This window comes from Bison bison, unplaced genomic scaffold, assembly GCF_000754665.1.
Source record: "Bison bison bison isolate TAMUID 2011002044 unplaced genomic scaffold, Bison_UMD1.0 scf7180017864518, whole genome shotgun sequence".
NCBI classification, from domain to species: Eukaryota; Metazoa; Chordata; class Mammalia; order Artiodactyla; family Bovidae; genus Bison; species Bison bison.
In genome coordinates, this window is record NW_011495071.1 from 3,082,501 (window position 1) to 3,106,135 (window position 23,635).

At 39.7% G+C, this 23,635-nt stretch overlaps 1 protein-coding gene across 7 annotated transcripts in view; it reads right to left on the reverse strand.

The window, feature by feature from the left end:
- USP28 (ubiquitin specific peptidase 28) overlaps window positions 1-23,635 on the reverse strand; it is a 65,488-nt gene that overhangs the window by 7,455 nt on the left and 34,398 nt on the right. For 2 of the 7 annotated variants that reach the window (XM_010830357.1, XM_010830356.1), the window contains exons 6-18: window positions 21,880-21,966; window positions 21,044-21,181; window positions 20,092-20,165; window positions 19,103-19,179; window positions 17,796-17,944; window positions 15,666-15,793; window positions 12,828-12,923; window positions 8,490-8,669; window positions 5,962-6,182; window positions 5,075-5,145; window positions 3,996-4,224; window positions 1,824-2,018; window positions 1,095-1,234 (exon numbers count right to left, since the gene is read on the reverse strand). In XM_010830357.1, the coding sequence (XP_010828659.1) occupies window positions 1,095-1,234; window positions 1,824-2,018; window positions 3,996-4,224; window positions 5,075-5,145; window positions 5,962-6,182; window positions 8,490-8,669; window positions 12,828-12,923; window positions 15,666-15,793; window positions 17,796-17,944; window positions 19,103-19,179; window positions 20,092-20,165; window positions 21,044-21,181; window positions 21,880-21,966 (1,785 nt within the window). The other 5 variants (XM_010830353.1, XM_010830354.1, XM_010830352.1 and 2 more) reach the window with 5 other exon arrangements.

Genomic DNA, 23,635 nt, shown 5'->3' on the forward strand with positions numbered 1-23,635 from the left:
AGACGCTCTCTAATTCAGCAGATGAATAAAGAGGTATGTCTAAAAATACCTACGATGTGGCACTGCTACACAATCAAGGTAAGTTACAGCTCTCAGAGGGGAAAGGTCTGAGGTGAGAATTCCACCTGAGTTCCGAGGTTTGGGTGTCCATCCTAAATATATCGGTCTTTCAGAGCTTTTATCTGGGTGAACAGCACATTTGAAACAGTCTGAAACTAGCAGGTGCACAAATAGGACTTTATAATGTGAAAACCTTGCAATGATTAAAAAATAAACCATCCCACAGAAACCTGAGGACAGGATTCAGGACTGTTAGTGTGTGGTGACAGCTGCAAAGGAGGCAGACAGCGAACAGCCCGGAAATCTGCAGCTCCTCCCCGGAGCTTCCGAGTTAAAACCAGGTCAACTCACATTCGACCTGCTCACTAGACAACTGAAATTTTCATATTTGGAGGAAATGCAATGGGCTAATATTACCAAAGACTCCTAATTTAAAAGGCAATTTTGTGTTCAGGATATGACGCATGGAACTAAATTCTACCTTTCTGAGCCACCTGGACTCCACAGTGGCCTTGTAAGGACAGGTCTGAGTAGAGACCTGCTGGCAGCAGTGTGACTAAGGCCCTCTCGCCCACCACCTGTGTCTAGGAGAAAACACTGTTGCCAAACACCTTACACAGCTATGCTTAGTCACTTGAGAAGGAAATACAAGACTGACAACAGACAGCTAGACCCTGACTCATCTCTGTACCTCCTCATCATATCCATCTGCATCAGATCTAACCAGAATCCTTCCCACACTGGGAATCTCGACTTCAGAGACCTCAGCATTAGGCTGGGCAGCAGACTCTGCGTCACGAGCCTGTGGGGGCTGCTCTGACTGCTCTGCAAGGTTTGTTTCCGGGGGCATGGGCTTCTTGGGTTCAGCTTCCTTAAGCTGTGGCAGCAGAATGGAGAGAAAGAGTAAGAAAAAAACAGAAATAAAGAGGGATTGGTTAAATGCAGCAGACACAGAATAACAGAAAAGTGAGAAAACTGTGGCAATTATTGCCGAAAGCCCACCCCTCCAGATTCTGGGCTTCCCGGCCTCTCACCTCACTCAGTGCAGCTTCTACGCCACTGTTCTCATAGGCATGTGCTGTGTTTGCAATCGCCTGGGCAGTCTGCTCCTTCACGATCACAGCGTGCTCAGAGGACAGGCACCGAGCCCCGTGGGAAGAGGCTACTGAAGATTCTGAGAAAGAACAGCAGGTACGAATCAGCATCTGGTAATAAAACCACTAGAACACTCTACAAGGCACGCAGGACTGGATACAAAGTTTAATGTGCACACCTTCTAACTCACCTTTTGAAAAAATTATGTAAATTTCCCCTAGAAACAAGTAGCTAAAAGAAACAGCTACTTCAGCAAGGAGTCACTGATGACTCTGTAAAGTTTAATGTGCTCCCAATATTATCATATTTCTTCATGGCAAAAAGGCTTCCTATAAATAACTATCCGTTAGGAAGATCACTTTACAGAATAGTTTTCATAAAATCTACCTATTAATCTTAGCATAGTTTCTCCTGCAACCTGGGAAACGAGCAAGCACTAAACAGAGTGAAAGTCCAGGTAGCTAGCTGCTAATCCTTCTGCTATTACTTCTGCTCAGCAGAACTGACTGTCTAGAGCCACAAGCTAGGCTGTCAGGCTGTGCAACACCAACTCTGATCACACTGTGCAGAGCGTGGCATGGCTCACTCAAAGGATGCGCACGGGGCTGGCTACGGGAGTGCAGCGTGAACTCCCCCAAGTCACTGACATAAACAGCCTGCTCAGATACCTTGAGATGGAGAGAAGTCCTGTGATGCTGAGCTGGTGGAAGATGCCATCTGAGGAATTTTACAAGACTGCTCTTCTTCCCATTCCTCCACTTCCTGCTCAAACCTCCAGTTATCTTCCTGAATGTAATGCTTAAGTTCAACAGACAGGGCTTCTACTTCTCCTGACATCTGATCTAATTCATTTGGGGCCGCCTCTGAGGAAGAACAAAGACACAGTTAAAACAGAGTCCCACCAAGCAAAACGTCTCAAGGAAACCAAAGCTCCTTTCCAGAAAAAAAGAAAGTAAGACACTTTGTCTTTTTTCTTACTTTTAATGAAAAATACGCACATAACCCATCCATTGTCCGAAGTGCTGACAGTATCAGGCCAATAGTCATGGTACCCTAGTAACAGTGGCTGGCATATTGGAAGGGAGGGACACTGAATATTTGTTAAATGAATCAATCAATGGTAACAAGTGAGGATTTGGAATAGAGGCCAATCACAGACAAAGCAGCAAGAACAAACATTTCTTGGGAATTCAGAAAATCATTAGATTCAATGGAAATTTCAAGATAAACAGTTTTATCAGTGTAAACAGTGCCCCTATTACCGTTAAGAATATCCATCTCCAGGACTTCCCTGGTGGTGCAGTGGTTGGGACTCTGAGCTTCCACTGTAGGGGACATGGGTTTGATCCGTGGTGAGGGAAATAAGATCTCACATGCAATACAGTGTGGTCAAAAAATAATAATAATAAACTGAATTAAATAACAAAGTATATCCATCTCAAGATGGTTGAAAATGAAAACCAAGACATTTATACTGCCTTAAAGTTCACATAATCAAGTGCTACCACAAAGCAAAGGGATACAAAGGTTAGATCAATAGGTCAGTAATACCTGGGGTTCACTAAAGGCTATGATGAAAAATGACAAGGCTATCAATGACATATTCAATCTCATTTCCAACCCTACAACTGAAACAAATCATAAAAACCTACAGAAGAGTAGCACATCCACATACTGGTTGCTGTTAACTAGTCTTTCAGTAAATGACAGCTCCCACTTTTTGTCTATTTCTATAGATGAGTTGTACCCGTTATAACAAGGCCCCTATATACCACCCACAGCCAGCACAATCATTTGTACAGAAACTCCCACGAGCAGCTGTTCCTGCCCTCACACTGCAAACACGCAATTAGGACGATCAGTTACTGTGAAGTGAGCGTTCTCTCCATCCCCTACCCACCAAGCCCAAGAGAAAGATCACTTGCTGCCCAGACAAAATGCCTTGTATGCTTCCTTACTTATGCAGCACAGTGAAGTTTGAATATTAAAAGAAGACGCCTTGTATGATCTCAGATGTGAAAGAAGAAAGAAAGAGTAATATACATGGAAAACAGCACAGAATCTGGAACCAGAATATTTACTGGCTGTATGACAAGTACAGAACCTCAGCTGGAAAATGTGGGGGATAAGAATTTCTGCTCTGCCTCCTCCGTGTTAAGAGTTAATAAGTTATTAGAGAAATAAAGCTTGAAAGCATGCAGTAAGGAGGAAAGTACCAGCATAAATGATAATTATGATTACTGTTAGTAGCAGTATTAGGAGAAGTCTGAAAGTGCTGAGGCAAATCCACTTGTAAAATCTAGCTATTCTCCAAAAGGTGCAAAAAATACACACACAAGAATGTCACTAAAAAAGGGAAAAACTAGAGGCAGCTTAAAAGTCTATCAACAGGAGGCTGGTTTAATAAATTATATATATATATCTTCCATGCAATGGAAATTATTTTATAGTTGTTAATAGGAATAACTTGGTTCTATTTATAAAAATAGAGATTACTAAGAAAAACAGTGAAAAAGATGCCAAACAGAATGGAAAAATATCTCATTTGGTGGGAAAAAATGGGGTGTACATGAGATATCAATAAATAAAACCTAGCATCTGCACAGAACATTTCTAGAAGACTACCTTAGGAGCCTAAGAACGGATATTTGTTGGGCTCAAGGAAGTAGGAAAGCAAACTTATTTTTCCTTTTTCTTCTCTTTTATACGATTTGTATTTCTTAAACACATCATTACTTTCTAATAAATCCGAGTTTTTTTTTTTTAAACTACAAGACTGTTCCCTTCCCTGAGAAGTACAAAATCTCCCCTAGCCTGGCCTCTGCTTATAGTATTTTTACCTGCATTGAAGTGGGGCAGCTTGTCGTTAATATACATCAGGCAGTAAGCACTAACATTTCTCTGGCCCCCATAGGAATCTCTTTCAAGTTCTTCCCAGGAAGACTCAGTAACAGAGATGTCGTTGTACTTGAGCCAGACTTGTCGCGGCTGATTATAGACGTAGGCCCAGTAGTGCCCCGCGTTTGCCTGTCCTTCGTGAACGAGGACCGCGTGCAAGCGATAAGGCACCTGCAAGTCAGAAAGCGTTCCCCGTGTTAGGTTAAAGCAGTCATCCGACAGGGGTTTACATGACGAAAATTCCAAAGTGTACCCAACCATAAGACCTAAGAAAACTGCCCATTTACACGTGTGTTTGATGTAGGGTTCACATCAACAGAACATCTTGTTGATTCAAGATGAACTAAAAAAAACACAGTAAATTTTTTTAAAGAATAGAAAAGAGAAAATGGTCAACACCCAAGATTCACGTGGTGCATAACTACGGTTTCCCGTGACCCTAGAAACAGGGTTCTCCTCCCACAGTCCCTCGTTTACACAGAAGCCCGTGGAGGGCAGTCCCCTAACTGCAGCCTCTTTCCCGTCTATGCCCAGAATGTTATTCTAAATAAAAACATATGTGGAAAGTAAGAATTTCTAGCATGCCTACCTATCTTTTGGAATTAAGAGAGACATAAAGGTTAAAAATCATACTGCTAAATGAAGGATCATGAAGGATCATGGTACTTTACAAAGGATGGGGAACCAGTCCCTGGTCAGGTTTCCTCCACTGTACCGCTTAATTACCATTTTATGAGAAATTTTATTAATATTTAACAACAAATCTTTCCAATACATGGAAAAAATACCATGTGGCAAACTCAAGACAACTACATTTTACATCCTGTTGGTGGTAGAAGGAAGATACACTGCTTTTTTTTAGCCTAAAATATAGAATAATACATATTTCTTTCCAAAATTAATTTTTATATCTTAGGGAAGTTTCCATTCAGTTTCAAAGAAAACCATCAACTTCTCTGTCTGTATCCCATTAGCACCATTAGAACATGCCTTGACTACTTCCCATCAATTTTCATTCTACCTGACGGAGGAGAGGATCACAGTACATCTGCTCAATAGTCTGGGTAGTGCTTGCAATACTGTTCTTTAAGTCTGTTAAAAAAGAAAACTCAGTTATAATGATTTCATCCCACGTCACACATGCAGCTTTAGCTCTGCAAAGACTACAGCTTCTCTGTACCTGAGGTTTTCACCCTTTCAGCTTCTATGAACCATAAGGAAGCATGCAGTTTTAAAGCAGCTAGTCCTTTAGGTTACAAAGGCTTATAGTTTAATATAACTACATTAAGATTCCTAAAAAAAACTAGAGAGGAATCTAGATTTGTATCATTTACTTATTTATTGCTCCTAGATAAAAGGAGAAAGAAGGGGAGGACGAGAAACAAGACAAGACCAAAGGATTTTAGGAACAAAATACTGAATAATGTGATTTTACACTGCATGCATTAATCAAATATTCTTTGCCTCCTTCACTGTCAATAAAGCATACTGTATGTAGAAAAAATTTTTAAAGTGGAAATTTAGGAAACTGCAATTCTAAGTTTGGGTCAACTGAAGTCAGAGTTCAGATAAACTATGGGAAAAGAAATCCAGCAGTCGCAGAAAATTCTCTAAGGTGAGTGGCATTGTGTGTCCAAGATACCCAGGAATTCCCAGAAAATTTGAGGAAGGAATCTAGGGAAGAACTTTTCATGGTTATATTACTAACGAAAAGTGTCTGACACTCATTGTAATTACACATTACAAAGTGTAATCTCACAGGGAACAAAAAGTACCAAAGAGGTCAAATTCCTCAATTCAACAGAATCCATAGCCATGACAGGATGTGTCTCCAGATGCCTAATTTCCATGTATTCACACAAACAAAAAAGGCAAAGAGTAACCCTCTGACAAGCAGAAAGAGCCAACCTTGTATATCCTGTTCAATCTCGTTCCTCCACCTCTGCAGGCAGGTCTTAACAAAGTTTATCTCCTCATCTGTGACTGTTCGAGGAGCTGGGTGTGCGGGCATTTCCACGGAAGAACGGGGAGGTTTAAGTGGCTGCTCTGCCATCCTAGACTTGCGTACAGAATCTTCAGAGGAAGAAAAGGTTCCTTCAGCTTCCTGAGACGTGCTCTCTTCACTTGTACTGAAGGAAGATTAAAAAAAAAAAATGCTCAGATGATAATTTCCGAACTACGCGTGTGTGCTCAGTCGCTAAATCACGTCCGACTCTTTGGGACCTCATGGACTATGCTCTGGAGGAGGGCATGGCAACCCACTCCAGTATTCCTGCCTGGAGCATCCCATGGACAGAGGAGCCTGGTGGGCTACAGTCTATATGGTCACGAAGAACTGGTCGGATATAACTGAGGCGACTTAGCATACATGCATGGACTGTAGCCTGCCTGGCTCCTCTGTTCATGGGGTTTCCCAGGCAAGAATACAGGAGCAGGTTGCCATTTTCTCCTCCATTTCCAAAATACGTCTTTGCCTAAATTAATGCACTCTGTAAAGCAAGCTGCTCTGTGGGAAAGCACAGCTACAATTTAGTGAGTGTTTACTCTATAAAGTTACTGAGCCAAACCTTTCCTTTACAGGCATCAGCAGCAGCAGCAGCAGCTGATGAGGCAGGTACTATCACCATTCCTATTTTACCAACTTTCAAACCTAAGATTCAGAGAAATAAAGCAGTGTTCCCAAGTTCACCCAGCTAGTAAAGGACAGGGAGGGATTACACTCACATCTGCCTGAATTTACAAGTCTATGGTACCTGCTCTGTAACCACTTGTAACAATGAACCTTCTTCTCAAGAAGAAAGGATGAGAAGGAACATGGAAAAGAGGAGATGGGGAGTGGAGTAGTTAAGGGATCAACTATTGTGTTTCCAAGATATAACTGACCAAAGTGAGATGGACAGGTGGATCCAGGAACAAAATACACAGAAGAAAAATAGCATCAGCTGTATACCTAGCACGCAGGAACGCAAACTAGGTGGCGCTCTGGGAAGGCACAGGGTGCGGAACTTACAGGCAGACAACTCCAGCTCCACCGCGTCTCAGCTAAACACCCAAGGAGACGGTAGCAGCCTCGGGTAAGGAATCTAACACCTCAGCTGAAAGAGGTGGATGTCAACCACTTTACATCATTGTTATAAACTGAGAATAATGTATGTAAAGTAACTGTTAATTTATCTACTAATTAACTACCGCCAAAAAAACTGTACACAGACAAATCAGCAGGAATACAAACAAATCTAACGGTTCTTAGGTTTCTGTTTCACACCAAAACTGAAGAACATAAACTTCCCAGCTCTGACTTAAACTCTCACTCCCCTTCCTCCCTGCCTCTCTCCCATATACAAAATAACAGAGCAAACCTCTTTTCCCTGAGGACCTATAAATATGGGAAAACAAAGCCAATGTAAGCAAAAGAGGAAATGTCTCAATCTCAAAAAAGATTACACACATACACACACAGATAACTTTAAAATCTAATATCAGTATCGTTTCATATTATTAAACAGATAAAACCACTTTTTAAAAATTAAAATCATTTATATTTTACAAAGGACATGAAAACAGTCTACAAAAATCCAAACACACACCTAAGTAGAGTACAAAAGTAAAGGACCCCTCCCTCCACCCCGTGCCTAGCGCCATCTCCTAGAGATAACTGCTATTACCATTTGGTATGTTCTATCCAAACAGGCACTCTGCACACACGTGAATGAATGAATAGTAACACGTGTGTGTGTGGGAGGGGCGGCAAAGGAATGATTGGGTTTCTTTTAAAAACATAAAAAAGTCTAAACTCTTCTATAGGCTCTAGTGTTTTTGCTAGGCAGGGCACACAGATCACATTTGATCCGAGCTGGCCCCACTGGCTCCTCCAGACCACAAAGGCTGCTGCACAGCTGAGCCAGAAGAGAACCAAGGCTCGCGTGCCATGGCCTCTCTGTCTCTTTGCTGGATAAGCCGCTGGAGGTTGTCCTCTTCAATTTCTAGCCAGTTCTTTCTCTTATTCTAATTTTCTACTTGTAAGTAAGTTTCCCTTTGCTTGGTGTTTACTTAGACGTGCAGACTCCTTCACAGCAGACGAGTGAATGCCATGTTTTAGAAAATCAGTGGCTGACTTTTCCTCTGGGCAAGGCCTTTCATGGCAGTTAGCTTATAGCAAACTCCGAGCCAGGTGGGCCTGGCAGAGAATGAACACTGTTCCAGACAGTTCAAGACGTCTCTGTAATAATCCCAACTATCCCTTGGGTGAGACGAATACATGAGTGGGAATAATTACGAACAACTCACTCAAGTGGCAAAACCCTTCCCTGAAAGACAAAGAGCTCGTGGCCCGTGAGCTCTCACGGGGCTAGTGTTTGTCGGGTGGAGACGTGGCACACAGCTCAGAGTAAGCCAAAATCACCAATATATACTATTTTAAAACTTGTTTCTGTTACCTTTCCTTGGATGTCAGGTCAGAAGTCAGGCAGTGTGCTGAAGAAAGTGGTTCTGTCATGCACGCATCACTTTGAGATGCAGAGCTCTCTGAGGCAGGTTTTGTACTAGCAAATTCAATCACGTATTTCAACATGTCCGGAAGCGGGAACCGGGCTGGGCCCGAGCCATACTTCACATACCTACGAGGCAGAGAAAATGGTACTCTAGCGCCAAAGCATCTTGTTCTTTCAGGCTCGCTACATTATTATATGGAGAGTCAACGGAAAGGCTTGTCCCTGAAGGCTATACAATATTTAATATATTAATCTACAGAGCAAAAGTTTTCTAACTACGAAAATGAAAACTGACAACAATCTGAATCTTTACACTTGACAGAAAGCATTTCAGGTGGGCTCCTATTCAAAGTCACACCAATGGTGCTTTCTCTTAATTCAAATCACATTTAGGCTCTACTCATCAAAGTAAACTCTATTTTTTAAAGGAAGAGAGATATATTATCATTACTCAAATCTGAAAATAATGCTGCTGAACTACCAGGTTGGTGCAAAAGTAATTGCAGTTTTGAGTTGCTGAAATTTGCCATTTGATGTTGGAATATATTCTTAAATAAACGTGGTTATGTTATACATTGTAATGTGCATTTCTTGCTTTATGTTTTTTTTGCTAATGGCTTATTACTTGTTGTTTATTTTATATGTGTTTTAAACTATGGAAATGATGTTAGTCAGAAAGCAAATTCAAGTGATTTTCTTATTCGAGTTCAAAATGGGTCATAGAGCAGCTGAGACAACTCACAACATCAACAATGCATTTGGCCCAGGAATTTCTAACAAATGTACAATGCAGTGGTGGTTCTAGAAGTCTGGCAAAGGAGACCAGAGCCTGAAAGATGAAGGACATAGTGGCCGGTCACCAGAAGTTGACAATGACCAATTGAGAGGATCACTGAAGCTGATCCTCTTACAACTACAGGGTAAGTTGCCCAAGAACTCAGTGCTGACCATTCGATGATTGTTTGGCATTTGAAGCAAATTAAAAAGGTAAAAAAGCTCAGAAAGTGGGTACCCTCATGAGCTGACTGAAAATCAAAAAACTTGTTACTCTCAAGTGTCATCTTCTCTTATTCTACACAACAAACCATTTCCTACGGTTTGTGATGTGCAACAAAAAGTGGATTATACATGACAACCAGCGACAACCAGCTCAGTGGCTGGACAGAGAAGCAGCTCCAAAGCACTTTCCAAAGCCAAACTTGCACCAAAAAAGGTCATGGTCACTGGTGGTCTGCTGCCAGTCTGATCCACTATAGCTTTCTGAATCCCAGTGAAACCATTACATCTGAGAAGTATGTTCAGCAAATGGGTAAGATGAACTGAAAAGTGCAACGCCTGCAGCCAGCACTGGTCAACAGAATGGGCCCAATTCTTCTCCATGACAACGCCCAACCAAGCGTCACACAAACAACGCTTCAAAGGCTGAACAAACTGGGCTACAAAGTTTTGCCTCATCTGCCATATTCACCTGACCTCTCGCCAACTGACAACCACTTCTTCAAGCATCTCAACAACATTTTTGCAGGGAAAATGCTTCCACAACCAGCAGGATGCAGGAAATGCTTTCCAAGAGTTCATCGAATCCGAAGGTACAGATTTTTATGTTACGGGAATAAGCGTACTTTTTTCTCGTTGGCAAAAATGTGTTGATTGTAATGGTTCCTACTTTGATTAATAAAGATGTGTTTGAGCCTAGTTATACTGATTTAAAATTCAGGGTCTGAAACCACAAATACTTTTGTACCAATCCAATGTACCCAAGGTTTTTTTTCTTTGCTGCGTTTTAGATCAAGTAATCTGCAATTAGGAAAAATGAGAGAGAGAAAGCTGGAAATGGGAAGTAGGTGTTGACAAAGGTCAGAGTTTAAGTCCTATGTACACTATGATTCACGTACTCATTTAACAGTGCAGACCAGGCATAAATTACTGAAGATTTCTTTGGAATCAGTAAATAACAAATGTCTTCGGTATGTAATCAAAATAACTAATTATTTTAGTAATACCCAAAGTTCTGCCATTACTAACACATGTTACACTAAGAAAAGAGATTTACTTTAGTGAATTCTACAGTTCACTGCAATAGAGAATCTAAATGGTACATAAGTTGACTTACTGGTATAGGTAAACTATAATTCTGGGATTCCGTTTACAAAAGGAGAGAATCACATTTTTCTTCTCTGAATAAAGTGAAAGAAACAGCCACAGAACTAGGGAGAAGTAAAACTGTCTGTTTCTATATCAAAAAGGACATTATGAAATGAAAAATAAAATGCAACTCAAAATCAACCACATGTTAGAGGATATGTAGCAAAGACACTTCATCCTCTCTAATTTAAAAGAGAATCAGAATGATTTCTCCTGTGGATGTGCCTGCCACAGAGAGTTTTGGCTTTCAAAGAAAAGGATATTGAATATATAAAGCTAGAGGAACTTTAAATAACTGTTTCTGGTCTTTAGATCTGTATCTTTGGCTTACTTTCAGCTATCAACTTATCTAAACTTGACTGATCTTTCAAGATCTATTTTCTCCATGGTCTTCTTTCAGCATGTCATTCCCTTGAACACTGAAGGAACATCTCCCATCTCTGAACTCCTTGTCTATCCCACAGACATGGTAAATGTCTTCTTAAGCACTGTTTGTTGAAAGAATTTATTAGTACATGACTGCCTTGGACCAAAGGAAACATCTTTCTAGAATTGCAGCACTTGATAATCTGTCATAAGATTTTAAGCCATCATTTTTCATCTCTAACTCTTTCCAGGTTTGTTGTATTTTAACATGATATTTATACAAAATTTCAGGAACAAATTTTCTTTGAGAAACTTATCTTCAATTCTAAGACATAATCATTTTCCTGTTCTTCTAATGAATTCCTACATACACTGTATTAATTCAGTAGAATTAGAATGAAAGTGGTTTCAAAAAAGATGTCTACACTGTACACAAGAAATCTTATTTTTAATATGATATCAAGATACTTTTACAGAAGAAATGGTGAACTTTTTTTTTTAAATAATAAAAGTAATACATATACCTGGTAAGAAAACTCAAATTCAAACAAGGGTAAAACAAACCATAAAAGCCATCCATTCCCACCTCAGTTCTACTACCTAATGGTATCCATTAGTAAGTTCCTTGCCAAGATTCCCAGAACTGTGTCACACATAGACAAGCAATTTTTCAAAAGTAATTACTCAAGTAAAATTATCCAAAAATTTAAGTCACTTTATTCTAAAAAGAAAGTCGTATTCATACTACAGAAAATACTCCTGTACGCTATTTAAAATCTAAATAAGTCAGAATGCCTAGCTGGTTACTGGCAAATTGAGTATTTTTCAGCTAAAATACATCCAATATACCAGGTATGTTGTATGAAAACAATTATAACTTTCCAATCTTATAAAGCAACACTCAAACTTTTAAAGTAAAATACTGCTATAGGTATAAAGTCCTGTAAACCACTTCCAAGAGTATCTGAGGACTCAATTTCCAGCTTAAGTCTATTAAGACAACGAGATGATGGATCATAACAAGTCTTGGGTAAATTCTTCCTAAGTGAGAGGGAGGGAGCTGGGAAGTGGCACCCAGAGGTGCAGGGTCTTTCTCAGGCTGGTATAGCGGGGTTTGCCTCTCAGGGAAATCACTGAGCTAGCAATGAAGCAGTCAGAGATGGAGTAGTGGTAGCAGCAAAAATATTAAGTAGATAAAGGCAAAAAAAAAAAAAGCCACTGACATTGTATGGAATCTCCTTTCTAAACTAATAGTCTCTGACTAGAGAGAAGTTACACTGATTCCTTCTTAGGAAGTCATAGGGTGACTTCACAAAAGCAGTCAGCAAGAACAGATGAACAATGATTTCTCCACAGGAGAAAGGACTTCGTATGTGTCAAAAATACAAGCCCTCTCTTTGAGTCAGCACTGCTGACTTGTTTTACCTTCACCAGGCACTTCAAAAACTGCTTTCTCAAGACAAAGGGATTAGAGTTTTGTGATAGTTACCTCTCCTGTGTTTGTGAACAAGATGGCAAGGAGAGCAGAAAAAGTAAAGAGCTATGAAATCAGAACTTGGCTTCTCTTCAGTACACTGTCAATAACTCACCATGTGACTTGGGTCAAAGGTGTCCTGGGACCACCACTGCCCATCTTAAAGACTGTTTCACATTTTCCTTATCCATTTTATAAAATATATTAGTTAATACTTAAACTCACAATTAATTTTTAGATAAAAGCAAATTATCCAATTTTAATACCCCATTCTAAGTACAAAGGTGTCTATGACTCACCTTTCCAGTTTTTGCTGCAGAATTTTTATTTCTTCTTTGAGTTTTCGAATACAATCTCGCTTACTTCGAACAAGCTCTTTGCTCCTGTACATATACCTAAGCAAATAATAATCCCACAAACACAATTTATATTTAAAAACATTAATAACACAAAGTTTCAGCAAACTTTGGATACAAGGAAACTACCTTAATCAGACACAGGGTTAGTTCTATGTTAGCTCTATGAAAATACAGAGCTAACATCATATTTAATGATGAAAGACTAAAAGTCTTCCCCTCTAAGATCAGGAACAATCCAAGAAGGACCACTCTTGCCTCTTCTATTCAATGTTTTTACTGGAGGCATAGTCAGTGCAATAAGGTGAAAAAAAAGAAATAAAAGTCATATAGATAGAAAAGGAAGTAAAACTGCCTTCATTTGCAGATAACAGGATCATGTACATAGGAAATCTCAAGGAATCTACAAAAATGTATCAGAACTAATAACTGAATTTATTAGTAATGCCAAAAGACACAAAGTCAATTAAAAAAGAAAGAGGAAAAAAAATCTATTGCATTTCTATATACCTGTAAAGGACAAATGAAAAGTACATTTTTTTCCAAAGCCTTATAACGTCAAAGGCAATAATTATTTAGGAATAAACAACCAGATATGTGTAAGAACTATACACAAAAAAATTATAAATCACTGCTGAGAGAAATTAACAAACAGTTGGATAAAAGAAGCTATACCATGCTCATGCACTAGAGGACTAAAAATTGCTAAAATGTCAATTTCCCCAAATTGATCTATACATTCAACACAGTCCCAATTAGAATCCCAGTAGCTACCAGGGGTTTTGACAAGATGATTTTAATACTTAGATAGAAATGAACTGAGAATAGCCAACACATTAAAAAAAAAAAAAAAACACACAGTAGGAGATTCATACTATCTGATGTCAAGATTTATAATAAAATCACAGTAGCTAAGAGAGTGTGGCACCGGCTTAAGATTATACAACAGATAGAATAAAACCTCCAGAAAAAGACCCACAAATGTAAGTCCAACTAATTTTTTTAAAAAGTATCAAGGTAATTCAGTGGGGAAAAGGGAGCTGTTTAAACAAATGATGCTGATATATCTGGATATCCACATGCTGCCTGACTGCCTCCTACAAAAATATCCCCTTACCACATACCATATATGAAAATAAACTCTAAATAGTCATAGACATGAACATAAGAGTAAAGGTCACAAAATTTCTAGAAAAAAAGTATCAAAGACCTTTGTGACCCTGGGTTGGAAGATTTCTTATTTAGAATACAAAAAGGGCAACTGATATATTCGACTTCATCAAAACTAAAAACTCCTGCTCTTCTAAAAATACTAGTAAAGAAATGGAAGAGACAAAGATAGATTTATATTCATATCTAAAATATATAAAGAAGTCTTACAACTCAGTATGAACACAATCAACCAAACTAAAAAGTGGACAGAAGACACCTCCCCTAAGAAAACATATAAATGACCATTAATTATGCACACAAAAAGATGCTCAGTGTCATTACCATGGAAATACAAGTCAAAAGAAAAATAAAGATATCCCTATAAACCCAATGAACAGTGAAAATGAAAGTCACTCAGTCATTTCTGACTCTCTGCGACTCCATGGACTAGCCCGCTAAGCTCCTTTGTGCATGGAGTTCTCCAGGCCAGAATACTGGAGTGGGTGCTAGCCATTCCCTTCTCCAGGGGATCTTCCCAACTCAGGGATTGAATCCAGGTCTTTCGCATTGCAGGTGGATTCTTTACCATCTGAACCACCAAGAAAAGCCCCAATAAACCCAACAGAATGGCTAAAATTTTAAAGACTGATAATTCCAAATACTGGTGAGGACTTAGAGCAAATGTAGCTTTCATACCCTGCTGACAGAAACACAAAATTGTATAGCCACTTTAGAGAACAGTTTAGAAATTTCTTATAAAGTTAAAAACATACTTTTCATACAACAACCAGAAATCTCACTCCCAGGTATCTTACCCAGAAGCACTAAAAGCCACACCAAAACTTTTATGTGAAAATTCATATTCATAATAGCCTAAAACTGGACACATCTGAAATGTCCCTAAACTAGTTAATGGAAAAAATATTGTGGTATGTCCATACAATGCAATACCACTCAATATTAAGAAAGAAATCACTGATACATGCAACAACACACATGAATTCCAAAAACATTATTCTAAGTGAAAGATGATGACCACAACAGGGTACATAATGAATATTAATGTCCCTAATTGCAACACTTTATAAATGACAAAACTAGAGGGCCAGAGAATAAGTCAGTGGTTGCCTGAGGGTAGAGGGAAGGGACTGACTGTAAAGGGCATGGGTGATGGAAATATTCTGTATCTTGACTGTGGCAGTGGTTACTTGACTGCATATATTCATCAAAACTCATTGGCTGTACACTTAAGAATGGTAACATTTCTTTGTATGTAAACTATATGTTGATAAAACAGACTTAAAATTCTGTCAGTCTGTCTAGTATTTTTTTCAGGAATACAAATAGTATTCAGATGAGAAAGAAATACACGGCAGCTACTCCACATACTGTCCATCATTGCAGAGAGCAGAGCTTTCACCTAAAGCCTAGCTACTCAAATTGTGGTCCAGAGATCAGAAAATAGCATCATCCTGAGAACTTCTTACAAAGGCAAACTCTCGGGCCCCCACCTAGATCCACTGAATCCAAATTTGCATATTATCAAGACCTCTAGAAGAGTACTATGGATATTACATTAACTTACTTCTGCTACAGCACATCAAGAAGACAATCAACCACAGAACTCACCTGTCCATATAAATGATCTGAGGAAATTCAAGCTTATTGTGAATTTTCTCTGGCTGACCCAGGGACTGATTGAACTCAAATCTTGAGAGTTCAAAGGTCAACACTGGAGGTAGCTTTGTAAACCAACGCTAAATCAAGAGTAGAAATACAGGAGATAAAAATTTAGGAAACAGCAATAGCCAGATTTAAACTATCCCTCATTAGACTCTCTTTTGGTATAGAATTTATATTCAAATCAAACTCATACTGAAATTTCTTTTAACCCCAAATAGTTAAAACACCCACACAGAATCATGCCTTCTTACAGAATATGGTTAAACGCCCCTCAAGACCCCGAACTTACAAGCCAGTGAACAACATTTTAATTCAACTATCATCATCAGAAATAATGACCTTTAAATATGTGAACTGCACCAAAAATCTACATATCATTCACTACATCATCAGCATTTAAGAAGCTTAAAACCTGGAGAAAATAGCTAGCCCAACCAACAAATTCAAAATTGTCTAAAAAGACTAATACGTGTACACATCCTCTATACTACTTATTCACACACAATTTGAATCCCCTTTACTACTAAAAACAAAATTTGAAATAGCCTCATGATTCTGAGGGTTCTGAAAAAAATCTCTGAATTCCAAGAATTTATGGATATCACAAAGCACTTTGTCAAATCAACCTATTAAGTTACCTTGAGTTTCAAGAAAAGTACTGAGTTATTAAAAAAAGATCTCAACTGTCACTGATCATAGATGAGGAAAGACTAAACCAGGAAAGGCATTTCTGTTCAATTCACCTGTGTGGCAGAGGTTCATACCAATAACTTTAAAATGTTCCCTTTACCAAAGATGCAAATAGCTATATTCCCTCCACGTACCCTTATTGGCATGAGGTGAACCAGACAGTCTGCCTGACCTCCTCAGAGCTAAATCTAAACAGGCACTGCTTCTAAGTCACTTCAGTCGTGTTTGACTCTGTGCAACCCCACAGATGGCAGCCCACCAGGCTCCCCCGTCCCTGGGATTCTCCAGGCAAGAACACTGGAGCGGTTGCCATTTCCTTCTCCAATGCATGAAAGTGAAAAGTGAAAGGGAAGTCACTCAGTCGTGTCCGACTCTTCGCGACCCCATGGACTGCAGCCCACCAGGCTCCTCCGTCCATGGGATTTTCCAGGCAAGAGTACTGGAGTGGGGTGCCATTGCCTTTTCCATCTATTTTTTTTAATAGAGAGGTCTGATTCTTGAATAAAAGTCTCCAGAGGTCCAAGTTGTGAATAAACACTCTTTCTCTTTTGTAAGAGCATGCGTCAGCTCTGTACAGATGACACAGATGGTATGCCTCCCAATCAGGAATCAACACGCTCCTTGAAAAGCCAGGGAGGCCAACAGTTCTCTCCCGGTTCTAACACTGCTCTACAGCTAATGTACTTTGACAAGGCTCATGTCAGGCTCCCTGTTAAATTCAAGAAAGATTTTCCTCCTCTTTTAAGTAATTACTGGACTGGACTCATAAAAAGCACAATTCTGTTTCAAAATGTATGATGAAAGGAGAATAAGTCAAGCTGTGTGGTGCTGGCAATTATGCTACAATATAACTCACTAATTTTTAACCCAATGGGAATGTTGAGATATTAATTACCCTTACCCGTCCTTCACCTTCCCCCTTTCTTTCCAACCCACAAAAACAAATAAATGAATCTTAAATTTAAAAAAATTTAAAGAAAAGGCAGAATTTACAACTGAGAACAGTAAATACTATAATAGGGAAGATATTCTAAATGGCATACCATAGGAATTAATCACTGTACTTTTACCCTCCGAAAATATGGAGGCAGTGGGTTCTCCCTACTCAGGTACAGGTAGGCTTCAACAGAAAGAGAGAAACTTGATCATACTTAAAACATCAGAGGCAGCATACAACCTTTATATGATTAACTCAAATTATACAAGAATTTAATTATCAAACACTAAGACTCACTACTCTTACCAACTCATGAGATACTTCAGACTAGTACAAGTCCTGCTAAGTGTAAAAAGTTATTTAATACATGATGTGAAAACAGCCTGCCCAAAAGCTCAGTCCTATTTAACTGGCTTTGTCATTGGCAAAAGCAAAAATATCCAACTCACCTCTTGTCCGTACTTCACTGAATGATCAGAAGGAAGCAGCTCAATGTCACCCTCCACCATGGCCCCTTCTAAACATTCGTCTAAGTTACGATAACCGTTTACCTGAAGGGGATACTGGCCGAAGGTCTCATTGTTACAAAAGGGCTTTCCTAGGCAAAGAGACAGATTGCTTTTTTAAAGGCATCACTACTGCTTTCTAAAGCTTTTTTCCTGGCACCACAAAAACAGTATCTTCTTAATTCAGCAATTTGCTGAAATCAGGTTAGAAGTATACATGGCCTTGATGAACCAGTGGATCCATTCACAGATCACTGACAACTGCTAACCTCATAAAAAAGAAAGACAACCAGAGGTAACACGCCTCCTAATCAAAGACTGTCCCGCCATCTACAGATTAGTCTTGACTAATTAAAAAGCCTTACCTGAATCTGGCCAAACTCTAGATCCAACTATCAATTTATGAAATGATGAGCAGAGAGGAATATGCTAAACTATATCACAGATAAGTGAGAGCAAAATTCTAGACTGTAGAAAATATAAGAGAACAACCCAATTTCTTTAAAAAAAAAAAAATGTATTTCGAGGAAGAAAGAATGGGAGGACGGGATAGTCTGTAGATTCTGGAAAAAACTGAAAAGACATATATCACCAGTCACAAACGAACCACATTTGATCCTGATTAACACAAACTGTAAAAAGTATACACATAGGGAAGTGCACGTATCTTTACATACGTAAAATTACTCATTTATATACACAAAAAATTATAAAACAAATAGGGTATTGGAACACTTGGCTAGTTGTATACAACAGTAAGAAATGCTGTTTTGGGGAAGTGATGATAGTCGATTACAGATTGTTTTAAGGAGGCTATCAGAAAGGTAAAAGATGACAAGGGTTAGATGCGGAACGACTGGCCATGTGTCCAATGCGCAGCTAGATAAGCCACTAGAAGAGATACACATTTTTGGCAGTCTGACTCAACGGAACTTTGAGCTTAGATATTATGTCTGAAAAAAACAGAGAAAACTGATAAATATCAGTGTACGTCTGATATTAATACCAGGTTTGGGCTGGGCAATATTATACAATTCAATATAACATCTCTGCAACAAACACTGTGCTCATTTTGCAGATGAAGAGACTGAGGATTCATGATCCAGGATCATGGAGCTTGTCCATGGTCACACACATCAAAGAGGCAGAACTAGTATTCAGACCTGCATTTGTCTGACTCTCAAGCCTCTCCACAGTAAATACACATGTGGTCACAAGTTGAGAATTAACATTTAGAGCAGAGGATTTACCTTCACGAATCCCTTCCGTGAGGAAAGTACCATAGAACAGCTGCACCATTGGATTTTCAGATTTGTTCCTGGGATTGCTACTTTTAAAACAAGGAAACAATTCTGTACCATTTGGATGAGGTAAGCAATATACTAAACCAAACAATCATTCAAAAACAAAAATAAAACATTTTCATTAAGAGCCAGGTATGGTCTAAAGGATTAGTTACTCACTGAACAAGTTTAGTTCAAAAACTCACTGATCAAGTATATGCCCAGCACTGTACTCAATTCTGGAGACACAAAGGCATGATTGCTCGTCTTAAGGAGCTGAAAGTCTAATAAGTCATACATGCAAATACATGTATGTGTGTCTGTTCAGTAGATAACATCCATATCCAGTGACAGAAGTATATAAGGTACAGAAGTTGTACAAAAGCAAGAATGAGCCCTCTTGTGCAGTTTTTCAAATGAAAAAGTTTTCCTGGTGGCACAATAGAAATGGAAAGAGAAGTTTATTTCTATAATCCCTTCTTAAATGTACTGGAAAGCTGTTTTATGATACATACTTCTTCCATGTAGAGTTAAAAAAAAAAAAGCTTAGGAAACAAATACCTCTGCATCTATATTTGGTAAGAGGTATTTATATTCTTTGCCTTGAATTTTACTTCTGTCAGTAATTGAAACAATTAAATTCAATGTATTCATATTACAGCTCCATTCTCACATCAAGGATTGATTTGACCTTTCAATACATTTTACAGCACAGGTGTTGACTTTTTAAAGTTAATAGCTATGGCCCTTTTAGTAAAAAGTTACAGGTTAATGTGATTATCTATAGAGGGGAAAACCAAAGGCAAGGGGGATAAACAATGACAAATATGAGTGGTTACCCCATGGGGTTTGGTAAAAAATCAGTAATTTCTACTTGAGAAGAATAATCTTCTCCTGTATCATCACTCTCAGTGAACTGCTATGAGTAGGAGAATGCACAAATCCGCCGCACTCACTTAACATTAACAGCTAGCTGGAAGGCGTCCTCCAGCCAATCCAGGAGCTTGTGTGTGAACTCACTCACATCTTGCTGTAAGAGAGGCACAAAGTGCAGAAGAGTTAGACTCAACACTGTATGTGGGCAAATGAAACTCTGCCCTTACCCCACCAATGAGTAAGGCTCTATGACTGCACAAGATTTCTTGTTCAGGTCCAAATATCATGAAGATACAAGGAGCACTGGAGCCCAAGGCTGCAGACAGCACACGGGGAGCTAGGATCTCTGACTAGAAGGAAACGCAGCCCCTTCCAGCCACGGCTATTTGTAACAAACTATCAAACACTTCCAGCTAGGCCTTTTAGAAGGTTTCAAAGAACAGACTATATGGGAGATTTGTGGGGAGAAAGGAAACATTTTTAAATATTCTGAGAATTCTGTAGAACTGTAGGACCTTTAGACAAACAGAGGAGAAAAAAAAGTAATTGTATGAACAGTGCTAGTTTTGATTTTAACAGGAGATAGGGAAAGGAATAGACTTGTGACTAGACAAGAAAGATCGCTCAGAAAAGCTACTGAACTCGGGTTTAGACAGTTTTAAAATTAGGATTTCGATCTGGGCCATTCCAAGACAAAGGTGCAGAAAAAGGATGGACTTTCTTTTCCTCTGTGACCCTTTGCCATGACTCACTGAGGTATCTTCCAAACTCCTTTCTAATTCAGCAGCCCCTGGAAAACTCTATTCTTTCTCCTACTTCTTTCCTTTAGCACCGCCAGCCTCCTCTACACAACACACACGTGCATGTCCATCCTTTTCACCGCCTGTTCCTTAAGCATTATAAAGGGCAAAAGCGGGCACTGAAGCCCCACACCGTCACGTTCACAGCTTATTCTACAGCCGAGACAAAGCAGCATCACAGTGATGGTCGCAAGGCATCACTGCAAGCTCCAGGACGAGAGGCTTCCTGTACCTGCTGTTCCTCAGGGGATCGGAACGCTCCCTTTAAGAGGTCCAGGGCTGCTGAAGGGTCGACAAACTTGCGATTTGATCCCATCATCAGAGCAAACAAATATTGAAGCTCCTGCATAAACACGATATTTCTCTTTTCCTGCAGGAAAGATAGCCATATGTACTTATAACCTCGTATTTGGAAAATCAGAACACGTAAAGAGAAAACTGTTAACAATCACTCCCTAATTTACATTTATGAAGATCTGGATCAGAGTCAGGTCTCAAATTGTTACCGGCATTCTGATAAGGGCTGTGGTGGGGACTGCCCTAAACCCAAACCTACCTGTGTACTGACAGAAGCCAGAGACAGAATGCTATCAGAAAGCAAAAGTGCTCCCTTTCTAAAGCCGCTGCCCTCCCTCCTGCTGGGAACAGCATCACCATGGTGAAACCTTGGCGGGGCAGGACTGATCTGGGCAGAAGGCTACCCCCTTTGGCAAGAATGAGCTGAAATCTCTTCTATGATGGTCCAGGCCTCCAGCGTCACGTCATCTACTCTGCATCACTCAGTGCAAATGGCTGAAGGAGCCTGAAGGAGGCCCAGTGGCAGAAAAGCTGAGGCCACCAGAGTGACTCGTTGCTTTCTTAGAACTATTTTTATCATTTTATTCCTGCTTAACTTCACATTTTTGTAAATCCTTATTTCTTGTCACAAAGAAATAAAAGGGGTCATCAGGAAATGGAAACAAATGTTGCAGAAGCCAGAGAACATCACAGTCACCAGCTTTAACCAAAATCCAAAGGTCTTTGGGATGAAAGGGGCTGAACAGTGAAGAGTCCTCAACATCAATTTACCGTGTGACTTGGACAATTTTCAAGTACGTTCTGTGGTAGACTATAGCTGAGGACAAGTCTTCGGAATTCAGGCAATTGAAACAGAGACTGAAATAAAGAAGGAAATGGATTAATAGCCTTTCTTTCAAAATAACTGCAGCAAAAAAATATTTTTTATCTTAAAAATGTGTATAACCCATTAACTTGGTAATTCTATTCTAAGGAAATAATGGCTATGTATAAAAATTTAGCAGGAAGAATATTAATCCTTTTTAGAGAAAAACTAGAAGCAACCTGATGGCTAATAGGAAAAGATTACATAAACTACAGTGCACCTGCACAGCAGATTATTATACAGTCATTAATACTGTAGAAACAACGTTTTCATAAAACGGACACATACACAGTAAAAACGAAGGCTCCAAAGTGACATGTATCAACATGGATGCATCTCAGAAACATCCCGTGTAGAAAAGTAAGAGTATATGCTGTGTACATGAAGTTTAATCATATAAAACAACACGGTACACTGTTTAGGGTTACATACCCCTGTGGGTGTATCTAGGAAGGTGCGGAAGGGCACAACAGGGACTCAATAGTACAGGGATTTGAAACATTTCTTTCTAAAACTGGGTGGTGAGTACAGCTGTGTTCATTATTCTCCACTCTGTCGTAAGTACTGTATTTTAAGAAATTATAATAATAGATATCTTGGACTGGCAGAATTAGGGAAAGGAATTCCTTTTTATTGCTTGTAAATTACACATTTTTCCAACTATGACTAACTAACTCTCTTTTAAAAGTTGATGTTTTAAAAAACCTCTTGTATGACCCTAACTCCTCATCCCAACATACTCCTCCAGTGAAAAAGCCTTCTAGCCCATAGACCGGAACTCTTGAAGGGGCAGCCTGGGTGGACAACAGGCCTCCAACCTCCCACACTCCATCACAAGCTCTGCAGGTTTCAGCCAACAGTACACCTGGACTGGGAACATCACAAGCTCCACTGGGATTCAGCCAACAGGAGGAGTGGACACCTGGCCTGGCAACTTCAGTCAGGTGAGGCTGGGATAGCAAAGTTCTTTCTGGAGCCAGGCCTTGGGAATGCTCAGCTCTGCTTGCCACCTGCTCTCCTCTCTTCCCACCTCCCCTGTCTACCTAGCCCATCTCCACTCCTCTCAGTTTCATCCCTGTTCTGCTAACAGGAAAGTTCCAGGAGTTCTCTTCCACCGTGAGAAAAATGGTTTTACATTCCCAAGTCTCCTCACTGCACGTCTGCAGCTTCACCAAAGTCTAGTGTCCCCCAAAGATGCTGTGATTCTTAAAAACGACGACAGTGTGAGTTAACGTTACACATTTCCCAGTCCGATACCAACTGGCCGTCCACCATCTGCTGCTTCTCCTGAAGTCTTTCTAGCACTAATTACATCCTCCTCCTCCAGGCATCAGAGTTTAGAACTTCAGAATAAATCTTTTGACCCCTTTCTTTTTACTAACCACTGACATCCAGTAAGAAGGCCGTTGCACTCTGCCTCTGGGGCACTATTTTATTCATAACCACCTCCTCTCCCTCAGTCCCAAGCACCTAATCCAACTCCCTGCTCTGCACACATCATCTCCCTGCCTCCAGAACCTCCTCTCTACCAGCCCACTCTCCACACAGGTCCTTCTCACTATCTTTCTAATATGTGACCAAAACAGAGCTCCTGAGTCACTGAAGACCGTCACGTGGTGAGAGGTCTTCTGACTACCCCAAGTCCGCCATCCTTCCTAGGTG